The sequence below is a fragment of the Phoca vitulina genome, unplaced genomic scaffold (genome assembly GCF_004348235.1).
Source record: "Phoca vitulina isolate PV1807 unplaced genomic scaffold, GSC_HSeal_1.0 scaffold98, whole genome shotgun sequence".
In the NCBI taxonomy this organism is placed as follows: Eukaryota; Metazoa; Chordata; class Mammalia; order Carnivora; family Phocidae; genus Phoca; species Phoca vitulina.
The window spans coordinates 1,137,093-1,158,963 of record NW_022589801.1 but is presented as its reverse complement, the minus strand read 5'-3'; the positions used below and the strand labels follow the sequence as shown (position 1 = coordinate 1,158,963).

At 41.3% G+C, this 21,871-nt stretch overlaps 1 protein-coding gene across 1 annotated transcript in view; it reads left to right on the top strand.

Annotated features, from left to right (window-relative positions):
• Positions 1 to 21,871, top strand: part of TMEM131 (transmembrane protein 131) — a 239,251-nt gene that overhangs the window by 193,944 nt on the left and 23,436 nt on the right. The window contains exons 26-31 of the mRNA XM_032397376.1: positions 4,563 to 4,714; positions 5,145 to 5,287; positions 5,942 to 6,128; positions 13,410 to 13,595; positions 14,348 to 14,506; positions 14,925 to 15,511. Coding sequence (XP_032253267.1) covers positions 4,563 to 4,714; positions 5,145 to 5,287; positions 5,942 to 6,128; positions 13,410 to 13,595; positions 14,348 to 14,506; positions 14,925 to 15,511 — 1,414 coding nt within the window. The remainder of the gene's footprint in view (positions 1 to 4,562; positions 4,715 to 5,144; positions 5,288 to 5,941; positions 6,129 to 13,409; positions 13,596 to 14,347; positions 14,507 to 14,924; positions 15,512 to 21,871) is intronic.

Below are 21,871 nucleotides of genomic sequence, written 5' to 3'. Positions count from 1 at the left end.
TTCTCTCAGATCCCAGAGCCCTCGCCCATACTGTCATGCCACATGGTCATTGCTGATTAGGGGTCCCTAATTAGCCTGTCAAACCAGATATTCTGTAGTTCTTGAAATACTTACGTTCTTTCCCATAGTTTTGTGTTTTAGTCTGTAAGGCGTGTATTAGCTAAACCTTCGTAGAATAGTAGGTTTTTTTACTGTCTGTAAGTCAATTTTGTATAAGAAAGTAATTTTCAATATATCTTTTTTCTGCCAAATAATGGAACACCAGACTGAAATGTAGACAGTCATATATTCTAGTCTCATGCCCTTCTCTTGGAATCTTTTCATGGTCGGTTTTTTCCATGCATAAAATGACAACCTAATAAGCTCAAGGTTTTCTAGATTCCAAATCATTAGAAAGCTCAATAATCAGAAATTCCTTTTGCTCTGCTTTTATAAGGGAGGAAATACACATAAGTAAATGAGCTAATACTTACCTTTTTTCTTACCAAGTACAAGTTCTTTAGTGTTATTTACAAGGTATAAAACACTGAAGTGTAGGCACTATGAGAGGTAGGAAGATGAATAAGAATACTCTAGATCTGGGGCACCTGGGTGGCTCAGTCGTTAAGCGTCTGCCTTCGGCTCAGGTCATGATCCCAGGGTCCTGGGATCTAGCCCCACATCGGGCTCCCTGCTCCGCGGGAAGCCTGCTTCTCCCTCTCCCACTCCCCCTGCTTGTGTTCCCTCTCTCGCTGTCTCTCTCTCTCTGTCAAATAAATAAAATCTTTAAAAAAAAAAAAAAGAATACTCTAGATCTCAGAAATGTATTTTAAATATGAAATTCTAGGTCTTACGGTAAAGTTAGGATAAATTTTATCACAGTTATCTGTAGTTTATCTTATAAAACCTATGGTTTTCAGTGGATCATGGATCACCACATCAAAAACCAGTGGTGTATTGTATAGTGACTAACATAACTTTAAAATTTAAAATTTAAAAAAATAAAAATTTAAAAAATAAAATTTAAAAAAATAAAAAATAATAAAAATAATAAAACCTATGATTTTCAAAGTATTTGGTCTCAGGACTCCTTTACAGTCTTAAAATTATTCATGACTCTGAAGAGGTTTTTTGTTCACGTGGGTTACATCTGTCAGTATTTACCATATTAATTAAAACTGAGAGATCTTTTCTACAAAAGGTATATGAAAAGATGTTCAACATCACTAGTCGTTAGGGAAATGCAAATGAAAACCAGTATAAGATATCATCTTACACCTGTTAGAATGGCTATTATCAAAAAGACCGGATATGACAAATGCTGGTGTGGATGTGGAAAGAAGAGTAGGAATATAAATTGGTACAACCACTATGGAGGATCCTCAAAAAATTAAAAATAGAACTACTGTATGAGCCAGCAATTCCACTTCTGGGAATATATCCAAAGGAAACAAAAACACTAACTCAAGATATCCATACCCCCGTGCTCATTGCAGCATTATTTATAATAGCCAAGGCATGGAAAAAGTCTAAGTGTCCATCAATGAGTGAATGGATAAAGAACTTGTAGTGTGTGTGTGTGTGTGTGTGTGTGTGTGTGTATACACACATACACAATGGAATGTTATTCAGCCAAAAAAACAAGGAAATCCTACCATTTATGACAACATGGAGGACCTTGAAGGTATTATGCCAAGTAAAATAAGCAGAGAAAAGCAGTACTATATCTCACTTATATGTGGAATCTAAAAAAGAAAAAACCCAAACTCCTAGAAAAAGAGATCAGACTTGCAGTTACAGAGGTAGAGGGGTGAGGGGAGAGGGAATTGGAGAGAAGTGGTCAAAAGGTATGAACTTCCAGGTACAGGACAAGTAAGTGCTAAGGATTTGATGTACAACGTGTTGACTAGAGCACTGCTGTATAATAGATAGTTGTTAAGAGAGTAATCCTAAGAGTTCTCATCACAACGAGAAAATTTTTTTCCTTTTATTCTTTTTTCATTCTTTTCACTGTATCTGTATGAGAAGGTGGATGCTGGCTGAACCTGTTGTAATCATTTTACAATATATGTAAATGAGACTGTTGTGTCTTAAACTTATACAGCGATGTATGTCAATTATTTCTCAAAACTGGGAAAAAACAGAGAGATCTTTAAAATATTGATTTGATTCATATAAAGTAATAATAATAAACTCATTCCATTTAACATCGATAACATAAAAATTTAAAATAGCTGTATTTTCCCAAAAAGACTTTTTACAAGAAGAGCAGATTGTTTTACATTTTTACAGATCTCTTTAATGGCTCTCAGACCTAATACACAGATAGATTCCCACTGCTTCTACATTTAGTTTTTCATGATATATTTTTTTGGTTGAAGTATATGACAAATATCTGACCTGACCTGGCACAGAGATGTAGTTACAAAAAAAGAGTATCTTAATTGCCTTTTTAATTAATTCTAACAGCATGCATCAGTCATTCGGAAAATATTGGTTCACCAAGATATGCAGAGCTTCCAAATGTTGACATGATTCATTCTGCAAAATCCCAAAAAATCATATTCAGTTGTTTTTCCTTAATTGGACAGATGCACTTCATTTTTGTGAAAATGTCTACCAAATACCCAAGTCTGAACAACCACAGATTGACTGTCAATCATTCTTTCAACTATACATGGTTTTCCATGAGAAAAACAGCTATAATTCAGTTTGCATCTCAAATGGTAGCTTTTCAAGACAACATGGTGCTTCAGTAAGCAGCAGGAGTGCTTTATGCATACTTCCCATTTTATCAGACAATACTAAAAGTGCACATGCCCAAAGATTGAGATTTATTAAGATTAATATCGTTGGGCGCCTGGGTGGCTCAGTTGGTTAAGCGACTGCCTTCGGCTCAGGTCATGATCCTGGAGTCCCGGGATCGAGTCCCGCATCAGGCTCCCTGCTCGGCGGGGGGTCTGCTTCTCCCTCTGACCCTCTTCCCTCTCGTGCTCTCTGTCTCTCATTCTCTCTCTCTCAAATAAATAAATAAAATCTTTAAAAAAAAAAAAAAGATTAATATCGTTAACTGCTTAATCAGTAAGAATTTTTTTTGACAAGTACATGGCAGTGAAGAAGACAGTGGCTCTAGGGACGTTAGATACCACTGCCTTACCTTCAGCTGAAGGGTCAGTTGTTTGACCCACCGTTGATTTGCTGACCGCTGGTGCAAACGTCAACACAGTGGAAAAGGCAGATAGTATCTGTCAGTGTTATGAAGGTAATGTTGACATCATGGATATCCTGAAAAGATTCTGAGATCCCTGAGGGTCCCATTGGTCACTCTGTAAAGAGCCACTACTACAGAATTATTGAGAATTAATTGAGGCCTTAATGATACCCGTGAGGCATCACAACATCCTCAAATGTTTGCCAAGTCATCAGAGTTTAAATTAGGTAGTGTTTATTGGGAATATATGTATAGTATATAATGTGTCCATCAATTACTCAGAATAGTTTATCTTAAAGAGAACTTATTGACCAACCACTTTGGAGCAGTCAGGATATTCTGTTATCCTAGTAGACATTGACAGAGAAGAATGTTAGATGCAGAAGAAAGTGTTTTGCCTCAGAAGCATGAGTTAAAAAGTAGTGGCTTCATTAAGTCTACTGACTGTAAGTTATGTTTGTAGAATCATGCTAACACAGGTAGATAGATTATATGTTTTAAACCTAACTATGCCAAGTAAAGCTGAAAGTCATGCAAACCTCACTCCCCTTCCACATGTTAGCAGAGCTGTGAAGAGCCGTGGACATTTGTAGCCAAGTGTCGCCAACCCTTCCCCCAAAAAAAGTTTAAACTTAATGTTGCTTAAAAATCAGAACAGTGTATCCTTAAGTGTGAACTATGATATTTTTAATAAAAAATGAATACTTAAATCTTACCTGTAACTGGCTGTCAAGAAGCCATCTTTTGGTTATTAAACTAAGCTCTTATTTAAACTTTCAGTCATAAAGTGTTAAACAGTAATTATGTGCTGAGCTTTCAAAATAAAATTCAAAGATAGATTGATATGAGTTGGAAATATTTTTACAAATAAAAAAATCTGAGACACCCTGAAGACCCTTCAGCTGATACCCATCAGAGGGGGAAGGAGCAGGAAAACTGGCTGAAAGTGGGAACAGCAACCATAGGACTTCGGGGTGCTGGGTGCTGGTTGCACACCTGTTTGCTTTGTGCTAAAACATTTGAGCTATGCTTCTTAGCTTTGTGTCCTTTTTATATACGTGTATTACATTTCAAAATTTTTTAATGTTAAAAGTAAAATGACTTCTATACAAAAACAAGTGCTAGTACAAATAATGGGGACTTTGGTGATGTGGGGATCAAAGCCCTTTTGGGGACTTAATGCACAATGAGAAGGGTCATCACTGGCTGCCCACTTCTGTTTGCAAGCTAACTAATATCTAAATCATGAGGGGTGAAATTGTTCACACATTTAATCAATTCAGGAAACTAGTACTGGACTGTGGGTGGGGTAAACTATAAAACTATCCAGAGAATATAGTAGTAACGTTTCTTGTTTACCCAATGATTCAAGGCTCATCCACTGCAGAGTTCAACAGGATTTACAGAAGGCCTCTCTCGACATTCAATTTTAAACCTAATTTTAAAACCTGGAGAAAAGAAATCTGTCAAAGTAAAGTTTACTCCAATTCACAACAGAACTGTTTCTTCACTAATCATAATCAGGTAGTTTCTGTAATTTAAGTGTGCATTGATTTTTATTACTTTTTCAGAAGTCCTTACTTGATTTGTTTTAATATGTGTTTGTGTGTCTAATTTATTTAATAGGGTATTCACTTTGTCCAAAACACGCACACAACATACCACACCTGATGAAATGTACCTCTGTGATTACGTTTATAACTTGAAAACCTGAATAGTGTTCTTACTGTACCATGTGTGACTCTTAAAAATGAAAAACTCGTGCATCTCTCTGTGTAAAGATTTTTAAATTCTTGAAGTGTAAATGTTTCACTCTGAAGTTTAGTATATTCATTTCTACATGGTATATAAAAAAAAAGTAAAAAATATAGATCAATTATCTATAATTTATTTATGTGAATTTGTAATTTATCATGCAAATTTAATGGGAGAAAATTCTGTATTTCTTGCATAGAAATAACCTGACTGTGGTGGATGCTGTGATGGTCCAAGGACAAGGAACAACTGAGAACTTAAGGGTGGCAGGCAAGCTTCCAGGTCCAGGGAGTTCCTTACGCTTTAAAATCACAGAAGCATTATTGAAAGATTGTACAGATAGTAAGTATTCCTAACAGTTTCAAGGGCACAACTTTCAGTGTTCGCTTCCAAAAGTATAATTTACCAAAAACGAACAGTATTTCTGTACATGCACATGTATATATTAGTGATGAATACTTAAGATTTTTAATGAAATACCCTGACTTGCTTTCAGGGTTGTTTGATTTGGATCTTCAAAGATTTAAAGGTTCAATGTTCGTTGCATGTCTTAGATGATTTACTCTGAGTATGAAAAATAAAGCATAATTAGGGGCGCCTGGGTGGCTCAGTCAGTTAAGCGTCTGCCTTCAGCTCAGGTCATGATTCCAGCGTCCTGGGATTGAGCCCCACGTCGGGCTCCCTGCTCGGCGGGAAGCCTGCTTCTCCCTCTCCCACTCCCCCTGCTTGTATTCCCTCTCTCACTATCTCTGTCAAATAAATAAAATCTTTTAAAAAATAAAAATAAAAAAATAAAGCATAATTAAACTTTTGCTATCTAAAATGACACAGCAAAGTGGAGTACTTCCTGATAAAGTCTGGGTGCCAGCTAACCTCTTTGGCGTGAGGAGGTGGCTCATAATGTTCTGCATATATTTATGGTGAATGTGATAATCCTTTGGACCTGCAGCACATGCCAGCAAGATTTATATTCACTCTTGATTTTCTTTCCTTTAGGTTTGAAACTAAGAGAACCAAATTTCACATTGAAAAGAACATTTAAAGTAGAGAATACGGGGCAACTTCAGATTCACATAGAAACCATTGAAGTCAGTGGGTACTCATGTGAGGGATATGGCTTTAAAGTTGTTAATTGTCAAGAGTTTGCACTAAGCGCCAACGCCTCTAAAGACATAATCATACTGTAAGTATTTTCTTATGAGGTGTAATGAATCACTGGCTTCTCATCAACCTCAAATACTACAGTTGTTCAGACTGTGCAGAGATATGTTTTCATACTCACAAAAAAGGTCTTTATCCACAGATATGCTCATATGACTTGTTTCTATTTTATCTTCAGTTATTTCTTCATATCTTTGTTTTCAAAATTATGAAACTTCCTGTATATCCAAAGTGGATCAGATAATCTTAGAAACCGGTTTCAAAATTATTTCCAGGGTTGTGTTAAAGCATAAGGTTGTTGGTAGGAAATTGATTATAAATTCAGTCTCAGTAACAGAGCGGTCCCCGCATCACACATGTGCAGTTTTTCCATGTTCTACAATGGAGGAATGTGTAATGTTTTGGTCAGAAGACAGTGTTAATGCCTGTATCGGGAATAGCTGTAGCCTAGTTTAACAATTAATTGATAACTTGTTAGATTATAGGCTTTATGTAATAAAATGTAACCTCTGTCCCCTTAATTGATAATTTCATGATCTTCAATGGACATTCAGTACATAATGATAATACTCATGTAAGGCTTAGTGCTTGGTACCTAAAGGTACAGTAGAGAATAAAACACCTTTCTTCAAGGTGCCAATCATCTGGTTGGAGAACATACAGTTAACAAAAAATAAAGATAAAATAATTAGGGCAGAAAGCAGTACTACAGGAGATGAAGAGAAGATCACCAGGGCTAGGATGGTTTTTGGTTGTGTATGTGTGTGTGTGTGTGTGTGTGTGTGTGTGTGTGTGTGTGTTTAAGGCATTATTGGGAATATATCCTGAGAGAAAAGAGTGGATTCAGATAAAGGAGAAAAGAAGAGGGAGGGAGAGAAGCTCAGAGAATGCTTCCTGAATTAATAATTATTCTATTGTTCTTTTTCATGCAATTTCTCTAGTTACCAACAGAATATAGTTGTATTTGTTATTAACCTTGTAGTAGGAAAATGCTTTCTCATCTTAAAATGAGGAAGTTGAATAGAAGTACCAAACTCTAGAGAGAGGGGGGAAAGATGGCGGAGGAGTAGGGGACCCTATTTCAACTGGTCCCCGGAATTGAGCTGGATATCTACCAGACCACTCTGAGCACCCACGAAACCAGCCTGAGATGTAAGAAGATCTGGATCTCTACAAACAGAATATCACAGGCAGTTGGTTTTGAGGTACGAAGCGGAGAGCCGTGATTCTGCGGGCAGACATCAGAGGATAAACGGAGGCAGGAGGGTGCCTGGACGTGGGATCCTACACCGCCGGTGAGTGACAGCCTCGCGCGCTGCGAACGGGGCACAGACTCGCAGACCGGTGGCGTCGGGAAAGAACTTTAGGGCAGCCCCTGGGGTGGAAAACCAGACCGGCGGGGTCACACGCACGCGAACCGCAGTCCCCCTGGACAGAAACCAGAGCGACGGTCGCGCGCACGCGAACTGCAGCCTCCGAGATGGAAACCCGGTGTGCCGGGGTCACGCTGGTGAAGCAGTCCCTGGGGGTGGAAACCCCAAGTCGCACACGTGCAAACTGGGAGCGGCTGGCGGTTTTAGAAGCACAAAGGGCAGAGACGTGCCCCGACCTGGAGGCAGGACTGGGAGCCCTGCGGAGGGGCGCACAACCCAGGCCGCTGCAGTTTATAGCAGCACAGACAGAAACGGAGACAGTGTGGCCTTGAGAGCTCACTGAAGAACAGACTGAGGTCTCTCTGCTCTGAGGCAGAGGGTTGGAAACGGTCTCTTCTGCTCTGACTCGCGGAAGAGACGCGGAAAGGCGCCAGAGAACAAAAGCCCCAAAAACTGATTCCCACTGAGCCCATCCCCCGCCACAGGGGCGCAGGGCAACTCCGCCCAAACAGGGTTGCCTGAGTAACAGCGGGGCAGACCCCTCCCGCAGAAGACAGGCTGGGAAAACAAGAGACCAGCAACCCTAAGGTCCCAAGAAAACAGGTGCATCTTGCTTGGGTTCTGGTCAATAATTTGGACTCTATACATTCCCTCAACCACCCATCAACAGAATGACTAGGAGGAGGAGCCCCCAAAACAGAAAAGACTCAGAGATTATGACTTATGCTGCAGATTTACAAATGAATGCAGATATAACCAAGATGTCGGAGATGGAATTCAGGCTAGCAATTGTGAAGACAGTGGCTAGAAGGGAGAAATCAATTAATGGCAACATAGAGTCTCTAAGGGCAGAAATAAAAGGTGAATTGGCAGAACTTAAAAATGCTATCAATGAGATCCAATCCAATCTAGATAATCTAACAGCTAGGGTAAGTGAGGCAGCAGAACGAATAAGCGACCTGGAAGACAGTATAATAGATAAAAAGGGAAAAGAGGAGGCCAGGGAAAAACAACTCAGAATCCATGAAAATAGAATCAGAGAAATAAGTGACACCATGAGGCGTTCCAATGTCAGAATAATTGGAATCCTGGAGGGAGTGGAGAGAGAGAGAGGGCTAGAAGATGTATTTGAGCAAATCGTAGCTGAGAACTTCCCTAATCTGGGGAATAAAACAAACATTCACGTCCTAGAGGCAGAGAGGACCCCTGCTAAGATCAAGGAAAACAGGCCAACACCCCAGCACGTAATAGTAAAACTTGCAAATCTTAGAACTAAGGAAACCATCTTAAGGGCAGTTAGGGGGAAGAGATTCCTTATGTACAGAGGGAGGAACATCAGAATAACGTCAGACCTATCCACAGAGACTTGGCAAGCCAGAAAGGCCTGGCAAGACATATTCAGGGTACTAGATGAGAAGAACATGCAGCCAAGAATACTTTATCCGGCAAGGCTTTCATTTAGAATGGATGGAGAGATGCAGAGCTTCCACGACCGGCAGAAGTTGAAAGAATATGTGACCACTAAGCCGGCCCTGCAAGAAATATTAAGGGGGGGTTCTATAAAAGGAGGAAGACCCCAAGAGTGATCTACAACAGAAATTTACAGGGACAGTCTATAAAAACAACGTCTTCACAGGCAACATGGTGACAATTAATTCATATCTTTCAATAATCACTCTCAACGTGAATGGCCTAAACGCTCCCATAAAACGGCACAGGGTTGCAGATTGGATAAAAAGACAGGACCCATCCATATGCTGTCTACAAGAGACTCATTTTGAACCTAAAGATACATCCAGACTGAAAGTGAAGGGATGGAGAGCTATCTTCCATGCCAGCGGACCTCAAAAGAAAGCTGGGGTAGCAATTCTTATATCAGACAAAATAGATTTTAAACCAAAGTCTGTAGTTAGAGACACAGAAGGACACTATATCATTCTTAAAGGGTCTATCCAACAAGAAGATCTAACAATTGTAAATATCTATGCCCCCAACATGGGAGCAGCCATCTACATAAGCCAACTGTTAACCAAAATAAAGAATCATATTGATAACAATACGTTAATTGTAGGAGACCTCAATACTCCACTCTCAGCAATGGACAGATCATCTAAGCAGAAAATCAACAAGGAAACAAGAGCTTTGAATGATACATTGGACCAGATGGACCTCATAGATATTTACAGAACATTCCACCCTAAAACAACAGAATACTCATTCTTCTCGAGCGCACATGGAACTTTCTCCAGAATAGACCATATACTGGGTCACAAATCAGGTCTCAACCGATACCAAAAGATTGAGATTATTCCCTGCATATTCTCAGACCACAATGCTCTAAAACCGGAACTCAATCACAAAAAAAAAATTTGGCAGAAATTCAAACACTTGGAAGCTAAAGACCACTCTGCTCAAGAATGTTTGGGTCAACCAAGAAATCAAAGAAGACCTTAAACAATTCATGGAAATCAATGCGAACGAAAACACATTGGTCCAAAACCTATGGGATACTGCCAAGGCGGTCCTAAGGTGGAAATACATAGCCATCCAAGCCTCACTCAAAAAAATAGAAAAATCCCGAATTCACCAACTAACTCCACACCTTAAAGAACTAGAGAAAAAGCAACAAACAATGCCCAAGCCACGCATTAGAAGAGAAATAATTAAAATTAGAGCAGAAATCAATGAATTAGAAACCAGAAACACAGTAGATCAGATCAACGAAACTAGAAGTTGGTTCTTTGAAAGAATTAATAAGATTGATAAACCACTGGCCAGACTTATCCAAAAGAAGAGAGAAAGGACCCAAATTAATAAAATTATGAATGAAAGGGGAGAGATCACGACTAACACCAAGGAAATAGAAACAATTATTAGAAATTATTATCAACAACTATATGCCAATAAACTGAGCAATCTGGATGAAATGGAGGCCTTCCTGGAAACCTATAAGCTGCCAAGACTGAAACAGGAAGAAATTGACAACCTGAATAGGCCAATAACCAGTAACGATATTGAAGCAGTGATCAAACACCTCCCAAAAAACAAAAGTCCAGGGCCTGATGGATTCCCTGGGGAATTCTACCAAACATTCAAAGAAGAAAGAATACCTATTCTCCTGAAGCTGTTTCAAAAAATAGAAACAGAAGGAAAACTTCCAAACTCATTCTATGAGGCCAGCATTACCTTAATCCCCAAACCAGGCAAAGACCCCATCAAAAAGGAGAATTTCAGACTGGTATCCATGATGAATATGGATTCCAAAATCCTCAACAAAATCCTAGCTAATAGGATCCAACAGTACATTAAAAAGATCATCCACCACGACCAAGTGGGGTTTATCCCCGGGATGCAAGGGTGGTTCAACATTCGCAAATCAATCAATGTGATAGAACACATTAATAGGAGGGAGAAGAACCATATGGCCCTCTCAATTGATGCAGAAAAAGCATGTGACAAAATACAACATCCTTTCCTGATTAAAACTCTCCAGAGTATAGGGATAGAGGGAACATTCCTCAAGCTCATAAAATCCATCTATGAAAAACCCACAGCGAATATCATCCTCAATGGGGAAAAGCTGAGAGCCTTTCCCTTAAGATCAGGAACACGTCAAGGGTGCCCACTCTCACCACTGTTGTTCAACATAGTACTAGAAGTCCTAGCAACAGCAATCAGACAACAAAAAGAAATAAAAGGTATTCAAATTGGCAAAGAAGAAGTCAAACTCTCTCTTTTCGCAGACGACATGATACTTTATGTGGAAAACCCAAAAGACTCCACCCCCAAATTACTAGAACTCATCCAGCAATTCAGTAATGTGGCAGGATACAAAATGAATGCACAGAAATCAGTTGCTTTCTTATACACTAACAACGCAACTGTAGAAAGAGAAATTAAGGAAACGATTCCATTTACAATAGCACCAAAAACCATAAGATACCTCGGAATAAACCTAACCAAAGAGGTAAAGGATCTATACTCTAGGAACTACAAAACACTCATGAAAGAAATTGAAGAACACACAAAAAGATGGAAAAATATTCCATGCTCATGGATCGGAAGAATAAACATTGTTAAAATGTCTATGCTACCCAGAGCAATCTATACCTTCCATGCCATCCTGATCAAAATTCCAATGACATTTTTCAAAGTGCTGGAACAAACAATCCTAAAATTTGTATGGAATCAGAAAAGACCCCGAATCGCCAAGGAGATGTTGAAAAAGAAAAACAAAGCTGGGGGCATCACGTTGCCCGATTTCAAGCTATATTACAAATCAGTGATCACCAAGACAGCATGGTCCTGGCACAAAAACAAACATACAGACCAATGGAACAGAATAGAGAGCCCAGATATGGACCCTCAACTCTATGGTCAAATAATCTTTGACAAAGCAGGAAAAAACATGCAATGGAAAAAAGACAGTCTCTTCAATAAATGGTGCTGGGAAAATTGGACAGCCACATGCAGAAGAATGAAACTCGACCATTCTCTAACACCTACACAAAGATAAACTCAAAGTGGATGAAAGACCTCAATGTGAGACAGGAATCCATCAAAATCCTAGAGGAGAACATAGGCAGTAACCTCTCTGACATCGGCCACAGCAACTTCTTTCAAGATACATCTCCAAAAGCTAGTGAAACAAAAACAAAAATGAACTTTTGGGACTTCATCAAGATAAAAAGCTTCTGCACAGCAAAGGAAACAGTCAAAAAACAAAGAGGCAACCCACAGAATGGGAGAAGATATTTGCAAATGACACTACAGATAAAGGGCTGGTATCCAAAATCTATAAAGAACTTCTCAAACTCAACACCCAAAAAACAAATAATCAAGTCAAAAAGTGGGCAGAAGAGATGAACAGACACTTCTCTGAAGAAGACATACAAATGGCTAAAAGACACATGAAAAAATGTTCATCGTCATTAGCCATCAGGGAAATCCAAATCGAAACCACACTGAGATACTACCTTATACCAGTTAGAATGGCAAAAATGGACAGGGAAAGAAACAACAAATGTTGGAGAGGTTGTGGAGAAAGGGGAACCCTCTTACACTGTTGGTGGGAATGCAAGTTGGTACAGCCACTTTGGAAAACAGTGTGGAGGTTCCTCAAAAATTTAAAAATAGAGCTACCCTGTGACCCAGCAATTGCACTACTGGGTATTTACCCCAAAGACACAGATGTAGTGAAAAGAAGGGCCATATGCACCCCAATGTTCATAGCAGCAATGTCCGCAATAGCCAAACTGGAAGGAGCCGAGATGCCCTTCAACAGATGAATGGATCAAGAAGATGTGGTCCATATATACAATGAATAGTACTCAGCCATCAGAAAAGATGAATACCCAACTTATACATCAACATGGATGGGACTGGAGGAGATTATGCTAAGTGAAATAAGTCAAGCAGAGAAAGTCAATTATCGTATGGTTTCACTGATTTGTGGAACATAAGGAATAACATGGAGGACATTAGGAGAAGGAAGGGAAAAATGGGCAGGGGGAATTGGAGGGAGAGATGAACCATGAGGGACTATGGACCTGAGAAACAAACAGGGTTTTAGAGGGGAGGGGGGAGAGGGGGATTGGTTAGCCTGGTGATGGGTATTAAGGAGGGCACGTACTGCAGGGAGCACTGGGTGTTATGCACAAACAATGAATCATGGAACACTATATCTAAAACTAATGATGTAATATATGGGGATTAACGTAACAATAAAAAATTTAAATAAAAAAAAAAAAACTAATGATGTACTGTACGGTGACTAACATAACATAATAAAATTAAAAACTACAAAAAAAAAAGAAGTACCAAACTCTAAAATTCTCTGTTAGGTTTCAAAGGTGTGTGGGACTGATATTATATGTAAACTACTGTGGTGTATTTTTAAAACTAATCTAACTGCCACTATTCTGTTTCAGGTTTACTCCTGATTTCACAGCTTCTAGAGTTATTCGTGAACTGAAGTTTATAACAACCAGTGGCTCTGAATTTGTATTTGTATTGAATGCATCCCTTCCATACCATATGTTAGCAACCTGTGCAGAAGCCCTACCCAGACCCAACTGGGAGCTGGCTCTGTACATCATCATCTCAGGAATCATGAGGTATTTGTGTCTTCTTTTGAGGTTGGTATTCAGGCATCACTTGACACTGTTCCTCTCATGCCCATGGTGTGCCAGTCACTGTTGTGAATGCTGGGAATCTATCAGCAAACAACAGACCTTTTTGCCTTGATCAAGCCTGCATCTACTAGTGGGAGCAGTCAGAACTGAACCCCGCTTGAGTGGCATATACAATAAGCAAAAGTCTTCTACCTTTAAAATTTCTTATACAAATTAAGTCCCTTTTCTTAAAGGGAAAAAACCACTCATAATTTGCCAGGTAACGTTACTTGATTTGGGCATAGGTAACTTACTCAACATTATATGATACTTTTTTTTAAACAGACCTAAGCAGCATGAAATGTGAGGAATATTTTTTGATTCCTCGGCAACCTTATCTTTTTTTCAGTATATTTATATGTTTGGAGAATCTGATACACTTGCCTCTAAATTTACATGGTTACCCCACACATCCTTTAAGGGAAAAGAGTTGGTCTGGAGAGTTAAAACCGCAAGGTAAAAGCTTCTTCTTGGTAAGAGGAAAAGTATCCTCCAGGTGTCTGTCCTGATACAAGTAATTATTTCCTCTATATAAGCCTCCATGTAAGTTGGCATTCTATAAAAATGAGCGTGCAGGCATCCCTGTTTTTTATATCCTGTTGTACTTTACCAAGAAACTCTGTCTTTAATATCAGATTTTGTTACTCTTACACTAAGAAATGAATCCCAACTCTCCACCTTCTGTGCCCCTACAGTGCACTGTTTCTCTTGGTAATTGGAACAGCCTATTTAGAAGCTCAAGGAATTTGGGAGCCATTTCGAAGGCGACTATCCTTTGAGGCCTCGAACCCACCCTTTGATGTCGGAAGACCATTTGATCTCAGGAGAATCGTTGGTATTTCATCTGAAGGAAAGTATGTTCACATGCTGGAAATAAATTCTCTAGTATACATAAATGTGGCTGATGTAGTTAAAAGAAAAAATAAGTTTTTCTTTTCATCTTTGCTCAAGGGGGAAGAAATCTTAATTCTAATTACTTCATAATCTCTTGTGTATAGCTCTCTTCTCTGCTAGAACTCACAGCAGATCCCATGTTTTTATTGTGTTGGTGAGGGTTGAAATATTCTTCGTTAGATCACTGACTTGATTCCTAAATTTTCAGATAGAATAGACCCTATAAAATTGTGGAAAGTATCCCTATTTCTTGCTGGGTTTTTTTTTTTTCCCTTAGAGTACATATTTCTCTTGTGGCTATCTTGATGAGATAAAAATTTTTTCATCTTAGATTTTGTAAGTTGCTATTTACTGATCTGCGGTCGGTCCTTTTTTCAGCTTGAACACACTCAGCTGTGACCCCGGTCACAGTAGGGGGTTCTGTGGAGCAGGCGGCTCGTCGTCCCGACCCAGTGGAGGGAGTCACAAGCAGTGTGGCCCACCGGTGCACCCACACAGCGGTCACAGCAGTAGAAACTCAGCTGACGTGGAAAACGTCAGAGCAAAAAACAGCTCCAGTACCTCTAGCAGGACTTCTGCACAGTCTGCTAGCAAAGCAAGCCCCCTTGTCTTAGATTCAAACACAGTGGCCCAAGGTCATGCCGCGGGCAGAAAGTCCAGAGGAGCCAAGCAGAGCCAGCACAGCAGTCAGCACCATGCCCACAGCCCGCTGGAGCAGCACTCCCCGCCGCCGCTGCCACCACCGCCGGGACCTCAGCACCAGGAACCGCAGCTCGGGAGGCTGTCACCCGCCCTGCTCTCGCACCCTTCCCACCCAGAACAGGCCGGCAGCACAAGGCACAGCTCGGAGGACTCGGACATCACCAGTCTCATAGAAGCCATGGACAAAGACTTCGACCACCAAGACTCCCCACCCCTAGAAGTGTTTACAGAGCAGCCGCCGTCACCGTTGTCAAAAAGCAAAGGTAATCCTCCGTTCTCACTGTCAGAAAAGCGTGCTGTATGTGGGGAAGGTGGGTACATAATTAAGGAGCTATGGTGATCATAGCTGTGGTAGAAGCGCTGATTTAGTAAGTGTTCTTCTGGCTCAAATTCACCTCCAGTTTGGACTTAAGCTTTTCCGTATCTGATGCAAATAGAGAGGTATCCGTTTATCATAAAAAATATTTGAACTTCTTAGGTTATTTATCAAATTTAGAAATTTATTGGACATCTGTTTCCATTTTTTAACTATCTGTGATTATTGTGTTGTGATAGGTTGAGCTTTTTTTTTCAGTTGTTAAACTAATTTTTAATACAATGGTGAAATGGAGACCCATCCATTTTAACTCAAAAATAATATTTCCGGGGCGCCTGGGTAGCTCAGTCGTTAAGTGTCTGCCTTGGGCTCAGATGACAATCCCAGGGTCCTGGGATAGAGCCCCGCTTCGGGCTCCCTGCTCAGCAGGAAAGTCTGCCTCTCCCTCTCCATCTGCCTCTCCCCCTGCTCATGCTCTCTCTCACTCTTTCAAATAAATAAAATCTTTAAAAAATAATATTTCCACAGAACCTGTACTTTAGAGCAGGGGCTGGCAAACTACAGCCAGAGAGCCAAATCACCACGTGTTTTCATAAATAAAGTTTTATTGGAACATAGACATGCTGATTCATTTCCATATTGTCTATGGCTAGTTTCATGCTATAACAACAAAGTTGAATAGCTGCAAGAGACCATAATGGCCACAAACCTGAAAATATTTACTATCTATGTCTTTATGGAAAAAGTTTGCTGATCCCTGCTTTGGAGTTCTGTATGCTGGATTAGCTACCTATTTTTCAGTAACAAATTATCCCAAAACTTCGTCACTTAAAATGCCCACACTTACTATCTCAGAGTTGCTGTGGGTCAGGCATTTGGGTGCAGCTTAGCTGGGTTCTCTGGGTCGCAAGACTGCAGTCAAGGTGTTGCCTGGGCTGAAGTCATCTTAAGGTTCAGCTGGAGGAGGATCTGCTTCCAAGCTCACTCAGGTGGTTGATGGCAGGATTCAGTTTTTCATAGATTGTTGGACTGAGGATCTCAGTTCCTTGCTGGCTATGGCCACCAGCCTCATGGGTCCTCTCCATAGGGCACTTTAAAGCAGTTGGCTTCACCGGAGCAAGGAAGCTTAGAGGCAAGAGAGAGAACAAGCTAGCAGGACAGAAGTCACAGTCCCTAACGACCTAATCTTGGAAGTGACATCACATCACTTTTGTAGTGTGCTGCTCATCAGAAATGTGGTCTGGCCCATACTCCAGGAAAGAGAATTCCACAGAGCATAAACACCGGCGGGGGGGGGGGGGGGGGCACTGGGATTTATCTTAGACATGACATACACATACACAGAGGTAGGCTATTTGTTAACTTCCAAAATCAAAATATAAAAACCAGTAAACAGCCTGTAGCTCTATTTCAATTTAATCCCTTTACAGCCTGAACTTTTTGCATCTTCCTCTCTCTCCCGTAGCAGTCCTGCCACTACACATTATTCCAAGCCTGTTTCAGGAACCCCCTCACTGGTGTACCAGGGAGGTTTTTTGCCTTTCGTTTACACAGGGAACAGGGAAGTTGGCCGTCCTGAGAGACCAGAAGAAACCCAATGTTCCCAGAGTCCAGGAGTTTTCTGTTAGGGAATTTCCTAGTCCCTGATATGAAAACTAGTTACATAGAGTCCTCTTAGAATTACATGCATTTGGATTTGCAAAATAGTAAAATGTCTTGAATATTATTTAACTTTCTCCAGAGAAATGTATTTTTTGCTAACTCATTATTAATAGAGCTTATTTATTTTAGGGTAATTTTCATAAGTAATATTAAATGAATCCTTAAAGTTCTTTTTATTAGATCAAGTTACCTAATCAGTTTTTCCCATATTGAGGGCATGAATAAAATAAATGTATATTATCATTTCTTACCAGAAAGAATTTGGCAGTCAAAACTGAATACCTCACTGCCTGTGCCTAAGATAGTCCACTAAAATCAGTGTGATAGGTCCATTTTTATTTTCAGGGTCATTTATCTGGAACATAAATATTAAAATTTTAAAAATGATTTTAATTATCACAGTGGTCCTAGAGTCAACCTACTGAAAGATATTTAATGATGGAGTATGGGTACCACCACATCGTTAGTGATTCTTGAACCCATGAGGACACAGTGATTCCAGGCATCACATGAGTGGCCATTCTACTTGTTATAAGGATAACTGCTGCTGTTTGGAAAGAAGGAAGGAAACAAAATCTTTAATTTTTTTTTTTAGCAAGTATTTTTATTGAAGTATAACATATATATGGAAAACTAGCCTCTTAAATGAACTTTAAAAGGTGGGCATTGATCTCCAGGTTGCAAAATAGTGGTGTGTCATAAAACCATAGGATTTTAGCTGGGCAGAGCCTTTATAAGCTCTTAAAGCTCACCCCAGGCCCCTGTAGGTAGTCATGTTCATGTTAAATATGAACCTTCTGTTTTCAGAAGCACCCTGTTCCCCCTGCCCCTACCCAGTATCTCAGACAAAAAGTCTACCTTATAATGAGCTTATGTAATTCCTGGCTTTTGGAGACTGCTCAGAGTGACTTCTCTTCAAATAAATATGATCTCCCGAGATCTTGCCTAGATTGTAGGCCATCAAGCCATTTCCCTAGTCATTCCTCCTGTCACTGCTCCTCGTGGAAGATGGCACTCAGAAATGCCCTCTGTTCACAGCTGGCCTGAGCAGGGCCTCGTACAGCTGGGCAGTCATTAGACTCTATACTTGTTTGGTTTCTTCCCCTGCAATACAGACTCCTAGGGACTGGACAGAGGCCATTGTCGGATTGAGGGTTAAAACCCAAGGAAGCTCTGAACCTGGTGCAGTCACTCGTCAGTATCTGCATTAACTGAAGACATGGTGGAATCTGCAGCCATGCTCATTTCTGGCTTTGGTAGCGTGAGGGGCAGCTTTATCTAGGGTTGGGAGATGCAGAGTGGCACACGGTAATGAGGTGAGGCTCAGCCATAAGGCAGGCCCGGATTGAATCATGGCTCTGCCCCTTCTTAACTATGTGACTGTGTGAAATTTACTTCTGTGATCCCCCATTTGTTCTCTTTAAAGTGGAGAAGATAGCTACTACCTACACTGTGGGATGTAGCTCCTGCTAGGAGCCACACCATCTTCAGCCTGCTGAGTTGAAGGGAGCTGTGGAACACCCTGGCACTAATGTCTGCCTAGAACATAGTCTTAAGGGTGAGAAATGGGACAAACGGGGCTAAAGACAGAATCCTGAGAGCAGGGCCAGCAAGGAGAAGGCCAGCAGACAGTGTGATGGAAAGCAGGTAGAAGATGTGGTTGCTGTATCCCGGCAAGGCCAGAAGAAGCAGAGGTAGAACAGAGCTGCACAGAGCCTGGCAGCTAGGACATTACTTGACCTTGGCCAGATAGTTGCTGTGAAGTGATAGGACTAGAAACCAGGTTACAGTGGTGTGAGTACTTTTTCACATCAGACTGTTAATAGTGGCCACTTCTCAGGGTATGCGTTTGGGGGCAAGTGAAAGGGGGCATTTACTCTTTACTCTGTAGTTTCCATGCTCTTTAACTTTTAACCAAAAAAAAAAAAAAAAAAGTGGGGGATGAATATATTTTTTTATAGATTTTAGTTATTTATCTGAGAGAGAGAGAACGAGCAGTGGGGAGGGGCAGAGGGAGTGAGAGAGTGAGAGAAGCAGACTCACCGCTGAGCAAGAAGCCCAATGTGGGGCTTAATCCCAGGACCCCGAAATCATGATCTGGGCTGAAGGCGGACACTTAATCAACTCAGCCACCCAGGTGCCCCGGGATGAATATATTGTGTGGTAGTATTTTTAATGAAAAAAATGGGGAGCATGGTGTTTGGAAATATCTATGAGTGAAGGACAAAAAGCCAGTAGAGCTGAGAGCAATGATGTTGGTCAACACTAACGTTCCAGGCCTGACTGCACATGCCTCGTGCACCCTGGTGATTGGCATTGCTGTGACCCTGTGTCTCCAGTTAGAAGCCCAGTCCAGAAAGAAAGGTTGCAGCGGGCAGATATGGGAGGCCATGCCCAGGCCTGATTCTAAGCCCTCAGCTTGTAACTACACTGTCCTGCCGCCTCCAAAAAGAAGAGAAGCAAATGCCCAAGGAGGTGGGTGGGGTGGGACCCAGTTCAGTAGAGTATAAAAGATAGGACACTCATTCCACAGGTATGTGGATGCAGATGAATGGGTAGAACCGAAGAGGGGTACAGGGAGTCCGAGGAGCTTCTGTTGGAGGCAAAGTCACAGCTGCTGGGACTGAGGGGAGAAGTGGGAGGGTAGAAACAGGAAACAGTTTGGAGTAGTCTGGTTCCACTGAACTCACATTTCTGTGGACTGGGAGTCCATGGGACATGTGAGCTGGATGTGCAGAGCAGCCCCTCAGGTAGCACGGGGACCCCGCTGAGGGTCGCGGTGGCACTCTGCACACTTTTGCCCTCTTTCTCCATGCTCCACTGCAGCCCAAGGGTGAGGAGTGCAAGCTGGGGAGTTGGATTACAGCACTGTCGGACTTCTGCAGGGCGGGGGTGGCAAAAAGACCAGGGGTGAGAATGCCACGGGTGTTGTTGGCAGGACAGAGATGCATATGCCAGACGGTACAGAACTTGCAGGGTAGAGAAGGACCTCAGGCCAGAAGGAGCCCCACAAACAGGGAGAACATGGACAGTCAAGGGGTGGGAGATCCAACACATCCAGCTGCAGGGATAGTGGAAGCAAGGGAAGGACAGGAGACTGGTCTGCAAGTGCGACCTGAGACTGCAGGGCTTCAGAGGAAAGGCGATTCTGGGCGGTGACAGGTTCTTAAGTGCAGCCTTGGAAATGGGGTGTGAAAGTAAAACCCATTAGCAACAGTGAGGCCACAGAGCTATAGGTCTGCAGTCCCTTACACAACCCTCTGGAAGCCTCACATGTTTGGGAATTCAGATTCTGGAAAGGCATACAGTGCGTGTACCATATGAGTCATAAGACTAACTTCATTTCAGCAGCTTAAGTTGTACCACCAAGAGTTTAGGCATCAAGTTTTGTTTCTAAATGAGGGAGAAAAACTAGGAGAGCTTTTTGGATTTCAGAGGTCCTGATGAGAGATGACTGACCTGACCCATATAAGACCTGGAGCCCAGGTGATAGGAGGTTGAGGGTCAGAGGAAGTCCATGAGGCTGGTGTCAGGCTCCTCAGGGAGGACTGGGAGACCTGCAGGGTACAGTGGTGAGGCCAGGCAGTGTGTAGGAATGTAGTGTGTACGCAGTTGTCACAGACGTAGAGGGTTCTGGGTGCATGGATCTGATCTGCCTTCCAGGCTATCTGCAAGGAAACAGACTAGATTCAGAGCTAACATTATAAAATCTACCCTAAACTCGCCTCCCTCCAAAAGCAGGGCATCTGCCAAGTATTGGTGAAGCCTGAGGCTTGCTTGATAAGCTTTCCACTCCCTCCTCCACTACTATATATTGTCCCACAGGCAAAGGTAACCAGTCCTTGGAGAAATCTAACCTGATTTGCCCAATGGGGCGGAGAAGTGGACCTGAGTGAGCCGAGAGAAGGGCTAGTATCAGCACAAGGGGAGCAATATTGGTAGTATTTGCTACCCAAAGTTGTGGCCCAGGGACCAGCAATAGTTACATCACCTGGGGGCCTTTAGAAATGTAGAATCGTGGACCCCAACCCAGAATGCTGAATCAGACTCTGCATTCAACAAGGTCCACAGATGATTGGGATAACGTGTGTTAAGCCACTAGTGAATGTAACGAGGGAATGTCCTTGGGAGGCGGGCACTGGTCCTTCTAGTGGTTTTTGGGCAGACAAGGAGTTGCCCTTAAAGGGAGTGGACAGAAATGCCTAGATAGGACAGAAGCTATCCTCTCCCAATATTAAATTGTAGTTGTGTGCTTTTGAATATCAGTGGTACTTGGTTTCTAGAATAAACAAATCCAAAATGAGTGTAATAATTTTATGAAACCCCTACATAATTGAATTCTGTGTACTATAAAGTTTTGGTGGTGCAGGCCTTTTTTCCTAGAACCTTACTGGTTCTGCTTAGTACCACAGATGTTATATAAAACCTTATAAAGGTACCATAAAAGCTACAACAAAAAGAGTATGGGTGTTCTTACAAACTCATTATTAATTCCTTCCCTGCGTTAGAAGTAAAATTATCTCACTTAATAGGACTTCTTTTCTAACTTGCATTGAGCTAAACAAGTCATCTTCACAATCTAAGCACAGAACTTAATCAGAAAGAATAATATGATTGCTGTGAAATTTTGAAAACAGTATTTGCT